The 15734-nt window shown below is 45.6% G+C and overlaps 1 protein-coding gene across 4 annotated transcripts in view; it reads left to right on the forward strand.

The window, feature by feature from the left end:
• Positions 1-15734, forward strand: part of WDFY4 (WDFY family member 4) — a 254443-nt gene that overhangs the window by 205514 nt on the left and 33195 nt on the right. For all 4 annotated transcript variants that reach the window (XM_038410907.2, XM_043518469.1, XM_043518470.1 and 1 more), the window contains exons 53-56: positions 1134-1287; positions 3698-3789; positions 11942-12154; positions 15155-15302. In XM_038410907.2, coding sequence (XP_038266835.1) covers positions 1134-1287; positions 3698-3789; positions 11942-12154; positions 15155-15302 — 607 coding nt within the window. The remainder of the gene's footprint in view (positions 1-1133; positions 1288-3697; positions 3790-11941; positions 12155-15154; positions 15303-15734) is intronic.

Consider the following 15734-nt stretch of genomic DNA (forward strand, 5'->3'; position numbering starts at 1 on the left):
ATGTTCTCAGGCGGCTAACTCAAACCACTGCCTGTGCTACTGCGGCTGCACTACTATTTTTAGTGTGCTAGCCTGATGGGAGCTAGCAGGGGTATGTCTGCTCCAGCTGGGAACCACACCCCTAGCTCCAAGCGGCAACATACTTGAAGTGCCACCGTTTTGAATCTTTAATCCACATTTCTAGGATAAAGAGGGAGTTAAGAAAAACAGCTTTCTGCTTTGAGTCAGGTCTCACCAGCTAAGCAGGTTTGGGTGGTCGTGGATGGGAGACCTGCAAGGAAAGACCTAGGTGCCTGAGCAAGTCCTGAGCACTTCTGGTCAATGGAGATCCCATGGCAGCAGAGGCATGAGACCGAAATCCTAATGGGGCAAATTTCCCTCTGCAATTTAAGTGAGGCATGGCTGTCTTCGCTATTGGATAAAGTGGCTTAATGCTGATCGTTACTTTATGCTAGAAGTAAATGTGTTTTGATGATGGAGGTCATGATCCCAGTACAAATATGAGGGGTCAGGGCTTTCTAGATGTGCCTAAGTGACTTGGGAGCACAAACCCCTTTGGGAGTTAATAGGACCTGTGCTCCTAAATCACTGTGGCATATTTGAAAATGACACCTGAAATATATCATGGTCTCCATCTGAGGCAAAACTCCCGATTTAAATCAATGGGGGGTTTTCCCGAAGGCCCTGATTTTATGAAACCATCCCTGTTCAGAAAGGGCAGTTGCACTTAGCGCCCATGAAATTAAGCATGTGTCTGTGGTGTATGTAAGCATGCGTTTAATTGCTTTCCTGAGTCAGGAAATAAGGAAGTTTCCCAGAGTAAGGCCTATTGTTTGTAAAGCACTTGGATATAAGAGGCGCTGCAGAAAGCCATGATCATTATCCGCATTAATGTAGGGGAGCCACATTTCTGTTTGGTTCCAAGTTCCTGCAAGGGAGACAATGTCTCCAGGCCTGGTTGCCCTCTCAGTTACACCTGCATAAACGAGGGCAGAGTCAGGCTCTTCCTGATATGTTCCTAGATTATCGTTAGAAAACAGGCTGTGGTTCAGCATCTGCCTCTTGGTTAGTGTAAGGTCACAAAGAACATTGGAAATCCAGCCCTGTCACTGTCTGGTGCTCTCTGTCTGCAGGGGGGAAGTTTTGATGTAGCAGACCGGATGTTTCACAGTGTGAAGAACACGTGGGACTCGGCATCGAGAGAGAACATGAGTGATGTCCGGGAGCTCATCCCTGAGTTCTTCTACTTGCCTGAATTCTTAACCAACTGCAATCACTTTGAATTCGGTAAGTACTGGGTGGAATGTGGGCGCTCCTACCAGCGTTGTACTCGGAGATGGGATCTGGCAGTCGCAGCCGCCTGGGCTGGCTGACCTGGGGCTGAGCTGTGAAATTTGGATCCAGACCCAAAGCATCTCAGTTTCAAAGGGATTTAGTTTCAGTCTCCCATTTTAGGGCTGTCTTCTGTGGAGATATCGAGAAGGCTTGGCAAGGGTGGCCCAGTAGTTAGGGCATTGCCCTAGAGCCTTGGAGAACTGGTTTCAGTTCCCTGCCACAGATACCCTGTGTGACCTTAGTCAGATCACTTATCCTCTGTGTGCCTCAGTTACCCATCTGTACAATGGTGGTGATAGACCTCCCCTTGGTGGTGTGCAGAGCTGAGTCCATGAAAAGATTGTGAAGTGCTTCGAGAAGAGCTATATAAGAAATCCCTACATGTTCAGTAGGGACTGTTGTGATCATCTAGTCTGGCCTCCTGCACAGCCCAGGCTACAGAATGTGTAGCTGTTACACTACAGTTAAACTCATCTTCTGGGGATAACATGGAGATTTCCCTCTCCAGACAGGTCAGATTTCCCATTAAAGGAAGGCTCCATAGGGACAAGCTTTCAACACTGGCCATTTAAATTGTTCCCACAAAGGATGCACCTCCAGATCCTGCCTTTCCAGGCTCAAATGGGCTTGTGCTTCCAAGTCGTCACTGTGCCTGCTGAAATGTCTGTTTTATCAGATGCTGGCAGGTTTTTGCTGAAGCATTTATGTGACTGCTTTTGAAAATGTGGCTCACATTGTGGTCTATAAACCACCTGGTAATTTTTACTTCATCTAGGGCTCAGGAGTTGCTATATGATTTTGATGGTGGTTCTTTTTTACTGTGTCTTCTCCCACTGGTCAGCGCTGCCACAGGCAGTCTCTCCTCCTTCCGAAGGACTCAGGGTACATAATCGGTCTGGAGTGTGGTTCCTGTTCTCAGTGAATGGTATCCTGAACACATGCCCTGCCAGTGGGCCCTTTCTCAATCAGCACTGGAGGCTAGCAGAGAGTTCAGGATAATTCTCAGTACATAAGAGCTGGCCAGGCAGTGTTCTGTTCCTGACCCAGCACATGAGCAACTCACTCTGCACTCAGACTGTGACCTTTGCAAGACAAGGCATCTCACCACAGTGTACATTGGCTTGTTAGTAATTAAGGGGAAAGACAAATGTTTCACATCCTTATGTGAGAATCATCCCAGATTCATGCCAGCCAAGGCAACTTAACCAGCCATGTCAGTGTCCAGCTGCATGTTGGTCACATTACAGTATTTAAGGTCTTGGTGAGGGGAGCCATGGGCTAATGAAAGCCAAGACAGGGAGAGATTGCTAACAGGCAGCAAGACCTAGGATGATTTAGCCTTGAGAGGAGAAACCTTAGAAAAGCAATGGACCCAAACACAGCCAAACGCTTTGGGTGATTGAAATCAGAACCCAGACCCTGATCTGAATGGAGCCAAATGGGGTGAACCAGAATGTAGATCTGAAATTTACATTTATATCTTCTATTCAACCTGTCTCTATAATGGGCAAATCCACACACTCCTAAATCTTGGAGATATTTGTTGTCTGGACCTTAACCTTGGTCTGGATTTTGTGATCAGAGCCAAGTTCTAGAGAGATGGGACTTGGCTGAGGTATTTAAGATGATGATAGGTGCCGTGAAAACTGATTTGCACATCCCTGTTACACTGTCCCATGATGCAAGAACAAGGGGACGCTCTATGAAAGTAATGGCAGGCAAAGGATGATTATAGATTTAACAGAGCAGAATCCTTCAGGGAAGTCCTACAGCCTGTGTTACATAGGAGTTCAAACTAGATGATCACAATGGTCCCTTCTGGCCTTGGAATCTGTGAAAATCGCCTGGCAATGGGCTGTTTTAGCAATTACTTCCAGTGATTAGCACTGGCCAGTGCTGAGGCCCATAGAATGATAGTGTTTCAATAAAGCAGGTGCTGACAGGTTTGTCTGGATCCAGTCCATAGTCAGGGCTAGAACAGAGTTCATGTTGAGAACATGTGTGATTTTATTATGGTAATGATGAGCAAAGAGGTATCTTCCTCAGGTTCCTCTTTGGGCAAGCACCCGCGAGTTTGCATTCTCAGTAGAACACCCTCTCAGCTATTTGATCACTCTACATCTACTAAACTGGACTGGGAATCCCCGGAAAAACAGCTTCCTGCAGTATTTTAGTAGGCCTCATCCATATTCTGCTAGAACCCAAAATTGCACAAAGCAAAACCAGTGGGAATAGGAAGTTATCTGACCTTCTTCAGGCCCCCAGGCTCTCTTGGATTTTGGAAAAGCTCAGTTTCCATTTGCGATTGGACAATGACTCCGGTTGGTTCTTGCATCTAATTTTCCCTTTGTAAATGTTGCAGGCAGCATGCAGGATGGAACTGTGTTGGGGGATGTGCAGCTGCCCCCCTGGGCGGATGGAGACCCTTATAAATTTATCCACTTGCATAGACAGGTTAGTATGTAGCTCAGCTCTTTGTTAATAAACAAATAGTCTAGACGCGATAAATCGACCCGAGTGCTCTCCCGTCGACTCCTGTACTCCACCACCACGAGAGGCGCAGGCGGAGTCGATGGGGGAGCGACAGCAGTAAAGACACCACGGTAAGTCAATCTAAGTACATCAACTTCAGCTACATTATTTACGTAGCTGAAGTTGCGTAACTTCAATCAATCCCCCCCCCACCCCATGTAGACTAGGGCTAAGTGAGTTCATGGATGAGAGCAAAAGTTAGAAATGGCTACAAGCAAAAGTGAAAACATGCGTCTAAAAGTCTAAAATTTAGTGTAGCAAGTTTTGGTTGAAGGCTTTGTTCAAGATGGCCTTTCTCACCCTGGCCCCCATCTTACAGCAACGTGTGGCTGATCCCCTTCATGGTCAGAATCTCTCCCATAGCGCCCAAAGGTGCTGGTGCCTTTGTCTTCTCAGATGAAAGAGAGAACTTGGGGTTTTCTGTTTTTTTTTTTTTGTGGTCCACTGAACCTTTGAAGTGGATTCTTCTGAAGGATCCCCCCACCTCCCAAGTCAAGTTTATTCAAGCTTTGCAGAAGGCGACATGGAGTCTGGTGGAGAAGGAAGCTCTGTGCTCTTTCTTCCCCCGCTGGTGTTTGCTGAAATGCAAATTGTTCTTTCTTCTGCCATCTCCTCCCCCTGCTGTCTTGATGGTCCTGTTTACTGCTTACATGTAAATTGAGGTAAACACACATCCCTTTGTTTAGGATAGGCCTGTTTAAGCACTTTTCCCTAAGCAGGGCTGTGTGGTTTTGAACATGTGCTAACAACAACAACAGGGGAAGTCTGTAACTTTGCATATAATGTCGCTACATAAATTTCACCATGATATTATTGACCAGTGAGTTATTAGTTTTCAAATGATGCCTCACAAGGCATGTTTTGTACCAAGATAATTACAATCATGTGTAGGTTGTGAATACAGGGGTGCTTTGGGTCACAGCTGTGTTACACTGGTTTTAGTGCAGGTGAGAAAGCAAACAGCACTATAATACTGGGGCATATGACAGTCAATTCCATTTATTAATGATTAGAAAAGTCCTGCAGTGTCTCCTGTGGGAGAAACAAAATGAGGTGATGATGAAAGCAAAGGGGATTCTGTACTGAGCTTGCTGGAGATGGACAGACTGTGTGGTACTGTTGAACTCCCAGACTGATTAAACAAAGCTTGTGCGGCCAAAAGTCACCACACAGGATCTCATTTGGTTAGGGACTGAGCTAAGGATGCAATGGGCTATGCTGCAGTCCCCCTGCTAGAAGTTGTCTGGGGCAAGATGTCTTGGATGTGCTATGGTGCTGAGCTCTCGTCTGCGAAAGAGTAACATATTGCTTTTGACACTGTGTACGCATTCTGGCGTCATACCGAGTTTATCATTACAGAGGGGGCCAAGCCTCAACGTTCAAAATCAGGACTCCCGCAGAGTTCAGGGTGGTTCAGACCTTGGGTTTTGGTCCAGGTCTGTCTCTAGCTGTGATCTAAGTCAGGTACACTGCATCCACTGACATATGTGGAACAAATCACAGACATACCAACGACCTGATGCATAGGCAGCATCAAGCCCGTCTTCCCCATGGCATAGTGTTCCTGAGTCCAGAGTGCAGGATTTCCCTGCACATAGACTGGGAATTACTGTAGCTGCGTTACCTCAGATACCGCTGTGGGGTAAATGCTAGTAGAAGCTGACTTTTTAGTCCGAATACATACTTGTGAATTGTGAGATATGCAGGTTCTTGTGGTGTACAGGGTGGTGTAGTGACCCATAAGGTCATTGGGGGAGAGTGAAGGCTCTACCTAATTTCTACATAAATAAATAAAAAGCCAGTGGTGTTCATGACTCTGTCCTGTTCTGATTTTCCTCTGGATTTGCTCTCAGTGTCTGACTTTTGGGTTTCTCTCCCTGACTCCCTGCTCTTCTTTGGGGTCTCACAGGGCTCTGCCCTTGTATGAAATTCTGGGGTACAATCCAGACCAGTGAGGGGCTGGGTCACCCTTTCCCTGCAACATGGGGTGCTTCACAATACTTTGCTCCTGCAGCACTCACCTGGGCTGCTCACAACCAGCCAAACAGCAGGCAGGTCACACCCTGAGTGTCTGTACATGCCCAATCCAGCAGCTCTGACCCCAGTAGCTTGTCAGCAACACACCAGCCACACACCAGCAGCCTAAGTTATTACCTGCAGGGTGACCCCACCACACTCCCAGTCCTGAATTTCCCCAACAATGTGTGGTGTTCACTGTCCAGCCTTCTCCTAGGCAGTCCAGATATGTTAGTTCCATTGCCCTCTACCATAAATGGAGTTACCCTCATAGTTGAGTTTAAAGACAACACTGGATAAGTTCTAATGAAAGAATAACACAAGTTTATTTAACTCTAAGGAGATAGGTGTTAAGTGAGTACAAGTATAAGGCTTTAAAGTTAGAAATGGTTACAAGAGAAATAAAGATAAAATGCTTCCTAGTACTAATACTTAACTAACTAGACTTGGTTCAAGGTGAAGTCCCTTCCCACATGTTCCCAGTAACATTGCTGACCAAATTCTCAGGCCAGGATCTGCTCCCAAAGTCCAGAGGCTTTTTATTTTGTTGTCTTAGATAGAGGAGACAGAGATGGATAGGGAGAGTTACCTTTGGGGTGTTTTGCCCCTCACTTTATAGTCCAGTTCCCCTTTTGAAATGCATTTTCCTGAGGGTTACTCCTAGATAAAGTTCATCCCTGCTGTGAGGTTGGAGTCATGGAGTCTCATGATGAAAGAGCTTTCATGCTGTTTGCTAAGATGCAGATCTGTACCTGACCCCCTTCCTTGCTAAAGAATGGCTATTTAATAGGTGATGTCCTCCCAACTTTGACACCTGGCTAAAGGCATCAGCTTGTCCTTTGTCTTTGAGAAACTGGTTTACCTAGACTTTTCTGGTAAACACATTTCAGACATTATTTCAGCTTGTGTACACAACTTTACATATAGCACTGCTACACACATTTCACCATGATATTATTGACGAGCAAGTTATTAGTTTTCAAATGATACCTCCCAGGGCATATTTATTACAATAGTGTGCAGAGTGTGAATACAGGGGTGCATTCAGTCACGCCTTGGCCCTCTCCTCTCTCCCGCTACAGCCTGTCTTTGGGTGGTCTCATACACTCCCATGGTTTCAGCAATCCTCTCAACATTGATCAATCATGAGTCTGCCTCTCTTGACTTGTCTCCATCCTGTTCTGCATTTCGGCCTGTCTGAGACATCTTCTCCTGACTGTCTCGCTGTACGTTCCTCCCTGAAGTGGCACCAAGCTCCTGTTCTTCCCTCTATACCACCACCTGTGTCATTGTTGACATCACCCTCCTCCCTGCCACTCAGGCCTGTAACTTGGGGATCACCTTTGCCTCTCCCATGTCTCTTACCCCCCACCTCTACTCTAGCCAAAACCAGCTGTCTCTTCCTTCACAACAGTTCCAAGATGCATCCTTCCCTCTTGTCCACACCCACATCCCCCACTCCAGGCCACACAAAAACAGCTGTGAAGATCATCTTCCGTGTCTGTCATTTGGACCAAGTCTCCGTACTACCCTTTGAGTCTCTCCACTAGCTCCCCCTCCGCCCTTATCCTCACCTTCCAAACAGCTTCCTTCATTACCTGCTCTCCTCTCTTTTCCCATCACCTCCTTGCCCCCTCCCCTCTGCTTTGCCAGCACCATGTGTGTTAGCTTCTCCACTGCCGTCTGCTTTCAGATCCCTCCAGAAGGCCATTTTCTGCTGTGACGCCTGCACTATGCGAATTGACTGTCCCTAAATACCCACAACCTTGTCATAATCAATCTGTTGACCTTGCAAAAAGTAAATTGTTGTTAAAACACTGTATTCCCAAGACATGGCCAATTATCACCTTCTGCAGTTGGCTTGTAGCTTGCCCCCATGTCCTGTACTTTGTCTTTTAAATCCCAACGCTGCAAATGCTTAAGCTTGTGAATCACTCTGGACATGCGAGTAATCCTGTTGAACTCAATGGGTTAGTGCGCCTGAACAAAGGTAATCATGTGAGTGCGTGTGCGTGTGATCGGCGGCTTAGTTTGTACAGTCTTCAGGACAGTGGCTTTGGCTTCATTTCTGCTTGGAGAATGCTCAACACATCCTGGAACCCCCAGAAACATTAATGAGAATCATTAATAAATATATTTTGTTGCTTTCAATGAACGGATCATACAACACACTTGTTCTCTGTGGTACCCTTTATTTTCTTTTATCGAGACGCTCCATTTAGTCCATATTATGGATTAATGACCTGACACGTTTTAAAACCATGGGCAGTTATTTAGTGTAAAAGCTAAATACTATCCCAAATTAGTTAAATTTCTACCTCTCTTCCGTTAGCTCCGTTAACTTAAAATGACTGAATAGCTTTTGGATATGCTTTTTAAAATATGTTCCCTTTGATCACCTTAAAAGGGTGATGAAAATGATCACCAATGGTTGCATTTAACCAGATCTCGATCTGATGTCTCGATGCACAAAAGCTTGTGAATTAATGATCTTCCAATTTATATGAGATGGAGAATAGTTGCTTCCTATTATAAGTGCTGTGGTCTCAAGTGTCCCCATGCCTAGTAACTTGATTCAGTTATATATTGCTACACTTCTAGTAATCTAAACCAGTCCATTTAACTTACAAGATATTCTTTAACTAACCAGTCCCTTTACAGAAGCTACAGTAATATTCTTGTTTGTTGTTGTTTTACTTGGGTTCTAATAGTACCTAGAGGTCCCGGTTGACATCAGAGGCCCATTACACTAGGCGTCGTACAGACACACACATAGTGAGTAGATCGGATCGAAACATTGTCAAAGGAACACTTTTCCATCAGAAAATGCAGTTTCGTCAAAATCAAAATTCTGGTGGGAATGCTCCAGGTTTCAATTAAATTTTCAACGGGAAAGAGTAACTTTATCCTTTTGTTTTCAACTTTTATGTTATAATGTAATTTTTAATATGTTGTATTTTATCTCTTTAATATGTTATATGTATATCATATTTTATTTAATTATAACCTGTTAGAGAGACAAGGTGGGGGAGATCATATCTTTTATTGGACCAACTTGTGTTGGAGAAAAAGACAAGCTTTTGAACTTATGCAGAGCTCTTCTTCAGATCTTGGAAAGGTAATCAAAGTGTCACAGCTAACTACAAGGTGGAACAGATTGTTTTTTAGTGTAAGGAGTTAACACATCTTGCAAGAAACAGTTCAAGGTGAAATGGGCAATTAGCACCTGCAGTCGTAGGACAAAGGGGGGTTAGTGGGTTATAGACTGTTGTAAAGAGCCATAAATCCAGTGTCTTTATTGAGTCCGTAATTTTTAGTGTCTAGCAAAGTTATGAATTGAAAACTCCCAGGATCATCTTGTGAATGTGTTGTGCAGATTTCCTTAGAGGATGAGAACTGAGAGGTCAGATACAGAATGGTTGCTTTGTGAGAAGTGTTCACCCACAGGTGATGTGGTGATTTGATCTTTTTGTGCGAGTTCATTTGAGAGCGTAGTAATTGTCTGGTTTCACCCACATTATTGTTGTTGGGGCATTTAGGAACCAACACGACTACAACAGCGCTGCAAAAAACAATGGAGGATAGTGAATGTTGCTATTTATAATGCATTGGCATTATCAAAATGCAACGATTTTGTGTTTCAGAGTACAGGGTTTTTGGACTCTCCGTTCCACAAGAAATTCAGAAATTTCAATATGTTCCAATTGGGAATGGACAATGCTGGAATTTCTCGTGGAATGGGAATTCTGTTTCCAGCCACCTCTCCAGTGAGAATTACCCCCTGCCTCAGAGAGTTTACAGTTTAATCACACAAAGGGAGAGAGAGAAGCATCATTAGCCCATTGTGCAGATGAGATGAAATGACTTGCCCAAGGTCACAGAGGAAGTCCGCGGCAGGGACAGACCAGTCCTTACCCAAATTTGGAGGCTGAGGGTGGAGCACCCAAACAGCCCCTCTGCAGGGTTGTAGAAGCATCTGTACCCACTCCCTGCTCCCATACATGTAGGTCTGGCCACTAGAGTCCAGTAGACATGGATTCCTTGATTGTACATCCCCTGGACTTGCTTATCAGGCTCTTCCCTGCCTCCAAAGAAGGCACAGGGCTGTGATTCAGGAGACCTGGATTTAATTTCCTGCCCTGCCACAGCTTTCCTATGTGACCTTGGGCAGATCACTTAATCCTTCTGAGCCTCAGGTCCCTGTCTGTATAGTGGGGATCATAGGCCTGACTCCCAGGGGTGTTATGAGGATATTTGCAAGCTGGTCAGGTACTGCTCGCCATAGAAAAAACTGGAAACACACAGTGGATTTTACACTGTCTGTCTGTTTAGACTGTAAGGTCTTCAGGGCTGGGACCGTGCCTTTGGTGTCTTGTGCAGTGCTGTGCATGCTCTCGGCACTTAAAGAATCACAACTAAAGTCATGTTCCTTGTGCCAAATGGCTTAGAGTCTCATCTGGGTACAGTTCAGCAAAGAAACAGTGTCAAGTTTACAAGATTGCCCATACACTGATCTGCAGTAGACGAGGTCAGACTCAGGCTGTAGCCCAGTGTCCTGTATCTGACATTGGCCAGCACTTCAGCTTCACAAGAAGGTGCAAGATTCATACAGTAGTGAAACGTGGGGTAATCGGCCTCCCATGAAGGTCTCACTCTAACCCTGAGTACTCAGAGGTGGGTGTGAACCCTGAAGTACGAGGGTTTGTGTCTTTTCCCAAATAGAACTGTTCTAACCCTGGATGTTTTTGTTGTCCGTATAAATGCCCAATCTCTCTTTGAATCTTGCTAAGTTCCTAAAGAAGACCATTAAAAAAGTCCATTCCAACAGCATTGAGCACCCCAGTTCTTGCTTCTGAGGAGATGGGGAACAAAGAGTTGCTCTTAAAATAAAGTTGTGATGAGCCAGTTCACCCCAAAATGAGGAACTGTGAAGCAGCCCCCAGGGTTGCTGTTAAAATGCATGTTTGTCTCCCTGTGGCTAGTGGGGCTGGGGAAAAATGACTTTCAAACACACACTGAACAGCCGCTTTGTCGCCTCTGAATCCGTCAGGCTCTTCTTTGTGCTTTGCTGACCAGCGCCAAGCAGTTTGCTGTATGTAATTAATACACTAACTGCTCTCACTAAGGAGAACAGCTTTGGAGCCCAGGCGTTGTGTGTTTTTTGTTGTTCAGGTTGTATGACATGCCTGTTCTCTAAGCTACCCTTTAATTCGTGTCGCTGCGGACAGGGTAAATTAGACGGGCTGCATTTGACTAGTTGTCTGTTCTGTGAAATGAGCCGTTCTTCAGGCTCCCATTAACTCATTTTTTTTCTGCTGCATGCTGGGTGGGAGGGTATTCCGGGGAGACCCGCTAATGCAGCACCAGGCATCGTCGCAGAGTCAGGCCCGAGAGAGATGGAAAAGTTCTGTCAGTAACGCGTGGCACTGGCATGGTGCATTGTGGTTTCAAAGCACTGGGTAAATATTTAAGTGCCTTCAAGGTGCAGTGTGGTGGCGCACAGCCCCACTGGGAGTTCCCAGAGCACAGGGACGGCAGGGAGCATGGACATGACACTGTATTGGCCACAAGGCAGGGCAAACTCTGCACTGGCAATGCCACTCAGTCCTCACTTGCAACGCCCCCTGCCATTCGAGCAATGGGCTTCACGCAGCCCTGCCACTGCCCCTCCGTTCTGACCTGCAGTGCCCCGTACTTCTGCACCTCTCCTGAATAGCAAAAACTCATTTCTTGGGACCGTGCATTGATTGTGTGATGGGAACAAAGTATCCTCTAGGTGGAAGCCACTGAGCTTGTTTGACTTGTGACGATGACCAGGCCTGGAATGCCCATCTGTAGAGGGAGAGTTAGCACCTGAGCCCACTTACCCGCTTTGGGATAACATCCACTGAGCCCGCCTGTGCTGAAAGGTGACTGTGTAAGAGGAATTAGAAGCATCTATAGAAGCTCATTTCTGAATCTAAAAGCTCTGTATTTACCCAACCAGTCTGAAGGACAGCCTGGCAATGTATCTAAAACAGATGCACCTTATTGAACAAATTTTGGGTCTTGGTTCCAGGCGCTGGAAAGTGACTATGTTAGTGCACATCTCCATCAATGGATCGATCTCATTTTTGGTCATAAGCAACATGGCTCAGCTGCAGTGGAGGCAGTGAATACCTTTCACCCTTACTTCTATGGAGACAAGGTGGACCTCAAGAACACTAGCGATCCTCTGATTAAAAGCACCATATTGGGATTTGTCAGCAACTTCGGGCAGATACCGAAACAGGTACAGCACCATGTTTGTTCTTCCACATCTGTTCACTTCGTTGTTTTAATTACAGGGGCTGGACACGAGGCTAGGTAAAAAGGAGAACATGTGACTCATTCAGACCTGGTAGTGTGTTCCCCCCCCCATACACACACACACACACACACACACACACACACACACACTTTGCACAGGTGTAAATGACAATGCCAGCAGTGAATGGGGGGAGAGGGACAAAGAGTTTGTCTGGGTGTAGCTGAGAGCAGAACTAGAGACAATTAGGTTGCATAGGTGTCACTCAGAGTACGATTTGGCCTGCAGAATTTTTATCACTGGTGATGATGCATGAAAAGGAAAGAGCTCAGTTTGACTCTCTCAGCCCAAGGTATGCTTGCAGGGCTGGCAGCTAGACAAATTATATTTTTACTTGTGAACTGAGCAAATCTGATCTGGGTTCTATGACAGCCAGTACATATGGTCCATGGTACCATTTGCACGTAGTTGCCTTTAAATGCTCTGCAAGATGAAAATTAAGGGCACAATTTTACTCTCAGGTGCATCTGGTAAATCGGGCATAACTCTTCTTAAGTCAGTAAGGTTGTAGCAGTGTAAATCTGATGCAAGTAGCTCAGAGTCAGGTCTGAAGATTTCCACTCTCTGCCATACACTTAATAATATGAATAATACTGGTTTCCTATATAGCACTTCTCTTCAGTGGATCTTAAAGTGCATTGCAATCTTCAGTGGGGTTATCCTCACAACACTCCTGTAAGGTTGGGCAGTTATGCCCCTTGTACAGAGTTGGCTGAGGTATATAACGGCTAACTGACTTGTCCGGGGTCACACAGTAAGTGTTCTGTGGCCAACACACTCCTTTGTGAAGTCAGATTTATTCTGTGTGGTAGAGAGATCACCCCCTTTCTGTACCTAGGGAAGAAAATACTGTCTCAGTGAAGGTGCTCAGATACTACAGTGATGAGTGTAATATACAAACCTGTATAGACTAGAACAGAATAGAATTAGAGATGCACCCAAAGAAAACACATGGATTAAGTTCCAGGGTAATATATCATCCCCTCATATGAGAAGGGGCCATTTTCAAACACCAGAGCTGGCTCTGGGAGTGGATTTCAGACACCCCTGATTTGTGGGATGTTCAGATCTCAGCAGAGAATATGTGAAAACTTGCCACGGCATAAAGGTGCCACATGCACAGTGCTTACCCCAAGCTCTGCTGGCTGGAAGTGGGATTGCATGTGGAGAAGGACAAGCTGAAGGACCCTGTGAGCAGGGGAAGTGACCAGCTTCGGAGAGCAAGTCTCATGCAGCGGAGGAAATACACCTGCACACAGTTCTCTGGGCTAGATCCTCAGCCAGTAGAAATCAGCGTAATGGAGCTATGCTGATTTACACCAGCTGAGGATCTGGCCCTCTGTTTCTCCAGTCTGTGCAGCACACGCATACACAGGGCTTTCTAGCCCATGTTGTCTTTGTACCACAGAACAGTAAAGGATTTCCCATTTCCCAGGGCAGTCCTCAGGAAAGGGCCAGGTTCAGGGTGTGTACGTAGATGGGCAAAGGTGGTTTAGAGCTGCCTATGCCATCCTCTCATTCTTGAAAACCCTAAAATTTAGCTGTCTATTTCCCTAGTGGGTATGTACAATGTATGAACACACACACACACACACACCCCTGCTCCATCCCTCCAGTATCTATGATGTATACACGCACACGAAGGCAGCTCGGCGTGCTGACTCCTAGCATCTCCGCAAGTTTTACTTTACATTGGGATCTAGGATGTTTGCTTTTAGGCAGAGATGGGACCAAGTTGCCAGGCTTTTAGATCTGGATTCAGATCAGAAAATCCAGGGTATTCTGGTTGAGGCTGATTACGGAGATGGGCCTAAGCTGCAGCATCCAGACCAGCTCTGGATCAAAACCTCCCCAGACTTTAGGTGGGTGAGGTTGGATTGAATCCAAGGTTCCACACCGGCTACATCTCAGGTTTTCGTCTGAGAGTCGTCAAATCAACAAGGATTCTTTAGAAGAGAGCAGGCTTTCCCCGGAGCAGCTTCACCCCCAGAGTATTGCCACCCGTAGATCTCTGGCCTGTGCCTGGCCCCCTGTGACACACGCCGATTGCTCTACTGGTCCAGTAGATCAGCACGGCATGTCAGGAAGCAGCACAAGTCAGGCTACACTGGGCATCCTGTGCAGCCCAGTCACCCTGGCTTTGTGTTCATGGAGAAGCCAGGATTGCTGTCGGATTTGCAGAAGTAGGCAGAGGGGGCTATTCGAGCTGCGTGGGCCTATTGCCAACATCTTTATCCTCTTGTTAAACCATTTTGACATTAGTTTTAGCTTGGGGGGAAAGAGGCTACTTCCTCACCTCATTGTGCCGCCTTTACTTGGCACCCTGCAAAATCTGAAGCTCTGTCTTGTTACAGTCAAAGGCTACAGCAGCAGGAAGGCTGAGAAGCGGAGATATAAAAAATAATAATAATTCCCCTTAAGAAAAGCCACTCAGCTATTTTCTCTAGACATCTTGTTGCTGAGAACTTCCTAGAGATGAGGCCAGATGGTTGCATTTCCCCTGAATCTCATCAGAGGAAGGAAGAGCACAGAGCTGGGAGGGAATCCAGCTATCGGCAAAGCAATAGGAAGTCATTCACAGAGCAAGGCTGAGACCACCAAACTCGTTTAATTTGTGATCTAATCATAGTTAGGGTGCTAGGCTGAGTCTCTGGAGTCCTGGGTTCAGTTCCCAGCTCAGTCACAGACTTCCAGTGTGCCCTTGGGTAAGTCACTTAGGCTCCGTTCCACGTCTGTAAAATGGGAATAACAGCTCTTCCCTACCTCACAGGGGTGTTGTGAAGATCAATCCACTGAAGTCGGTGAGGTGCTCAGTTACTATGGTGATGGGGGGGTATAGAAGTACCACAGAGAGACAGATGTATCCACTACACATGGTGGCAGATTGTTTTAAATATATTTTTAAGTGTTATCCCTTTGTTTTAGCTCTTCACTAAATCCCACCCATCCAGGAATGCCACGGGCAAAAATGTATCAGGGAAAGAGGCTGCGTCTTCTCTGCGTTCAGCTGGACATGTGCCTCCGTTGCTCAGCAGCCTGCAAAATCTGAAGCTGTCTCCTGTCACAATCAAAGGTGCTTGGCAGTGCCACGAATTCAGCTGTCTTTCATGTAAAAATCCGTGAAAAGTCCTTGACCAGGCAAAGAGCTGGATGTGTTTGAACCCTACAGCTGGGCATAGCTTTATTTTAGCAAAGTACTGAATTGATCCTATCAAGGTCCATGTTGCCATGTCACGTAGTTTTTATTATTTATAGATAGACAGGGAGAGATTGAAAAGGGGAAGAAATAATTTCATGAAAAAATTCAAAATTTTGAAGTCATTTCATGTGGTCCAAAGCAGAAAAACATTTTAGGGGGTTTTTTTTGGTTATTTTTGTTTTGTTTTTTTAATTTTTGCAAAACTTTTTTTTTTATTTTGAATTTTTGAAATGTTGTTTTTTCCTCTTTCTTACTTCCCCCCTCCCCCCTTTTCTGCATGGAATGTAATAAAATGAATGATGTCCA

The sequence above is a fragment of the Dermochelys coriacea genome, chromosome 7 (assembly GCF_009764565.3).
Source record: "Dermochelys coriacea isolate rDerCor1 chromosome 7, rDerCor1.pri.v4, whole genome shotgun sequence".
Lineage (NCBI taxonomy): Eukaryota > Metazoa > Chordata > Testudines > Dermochelyidae > Dermochelys > Dermochelys coriacea.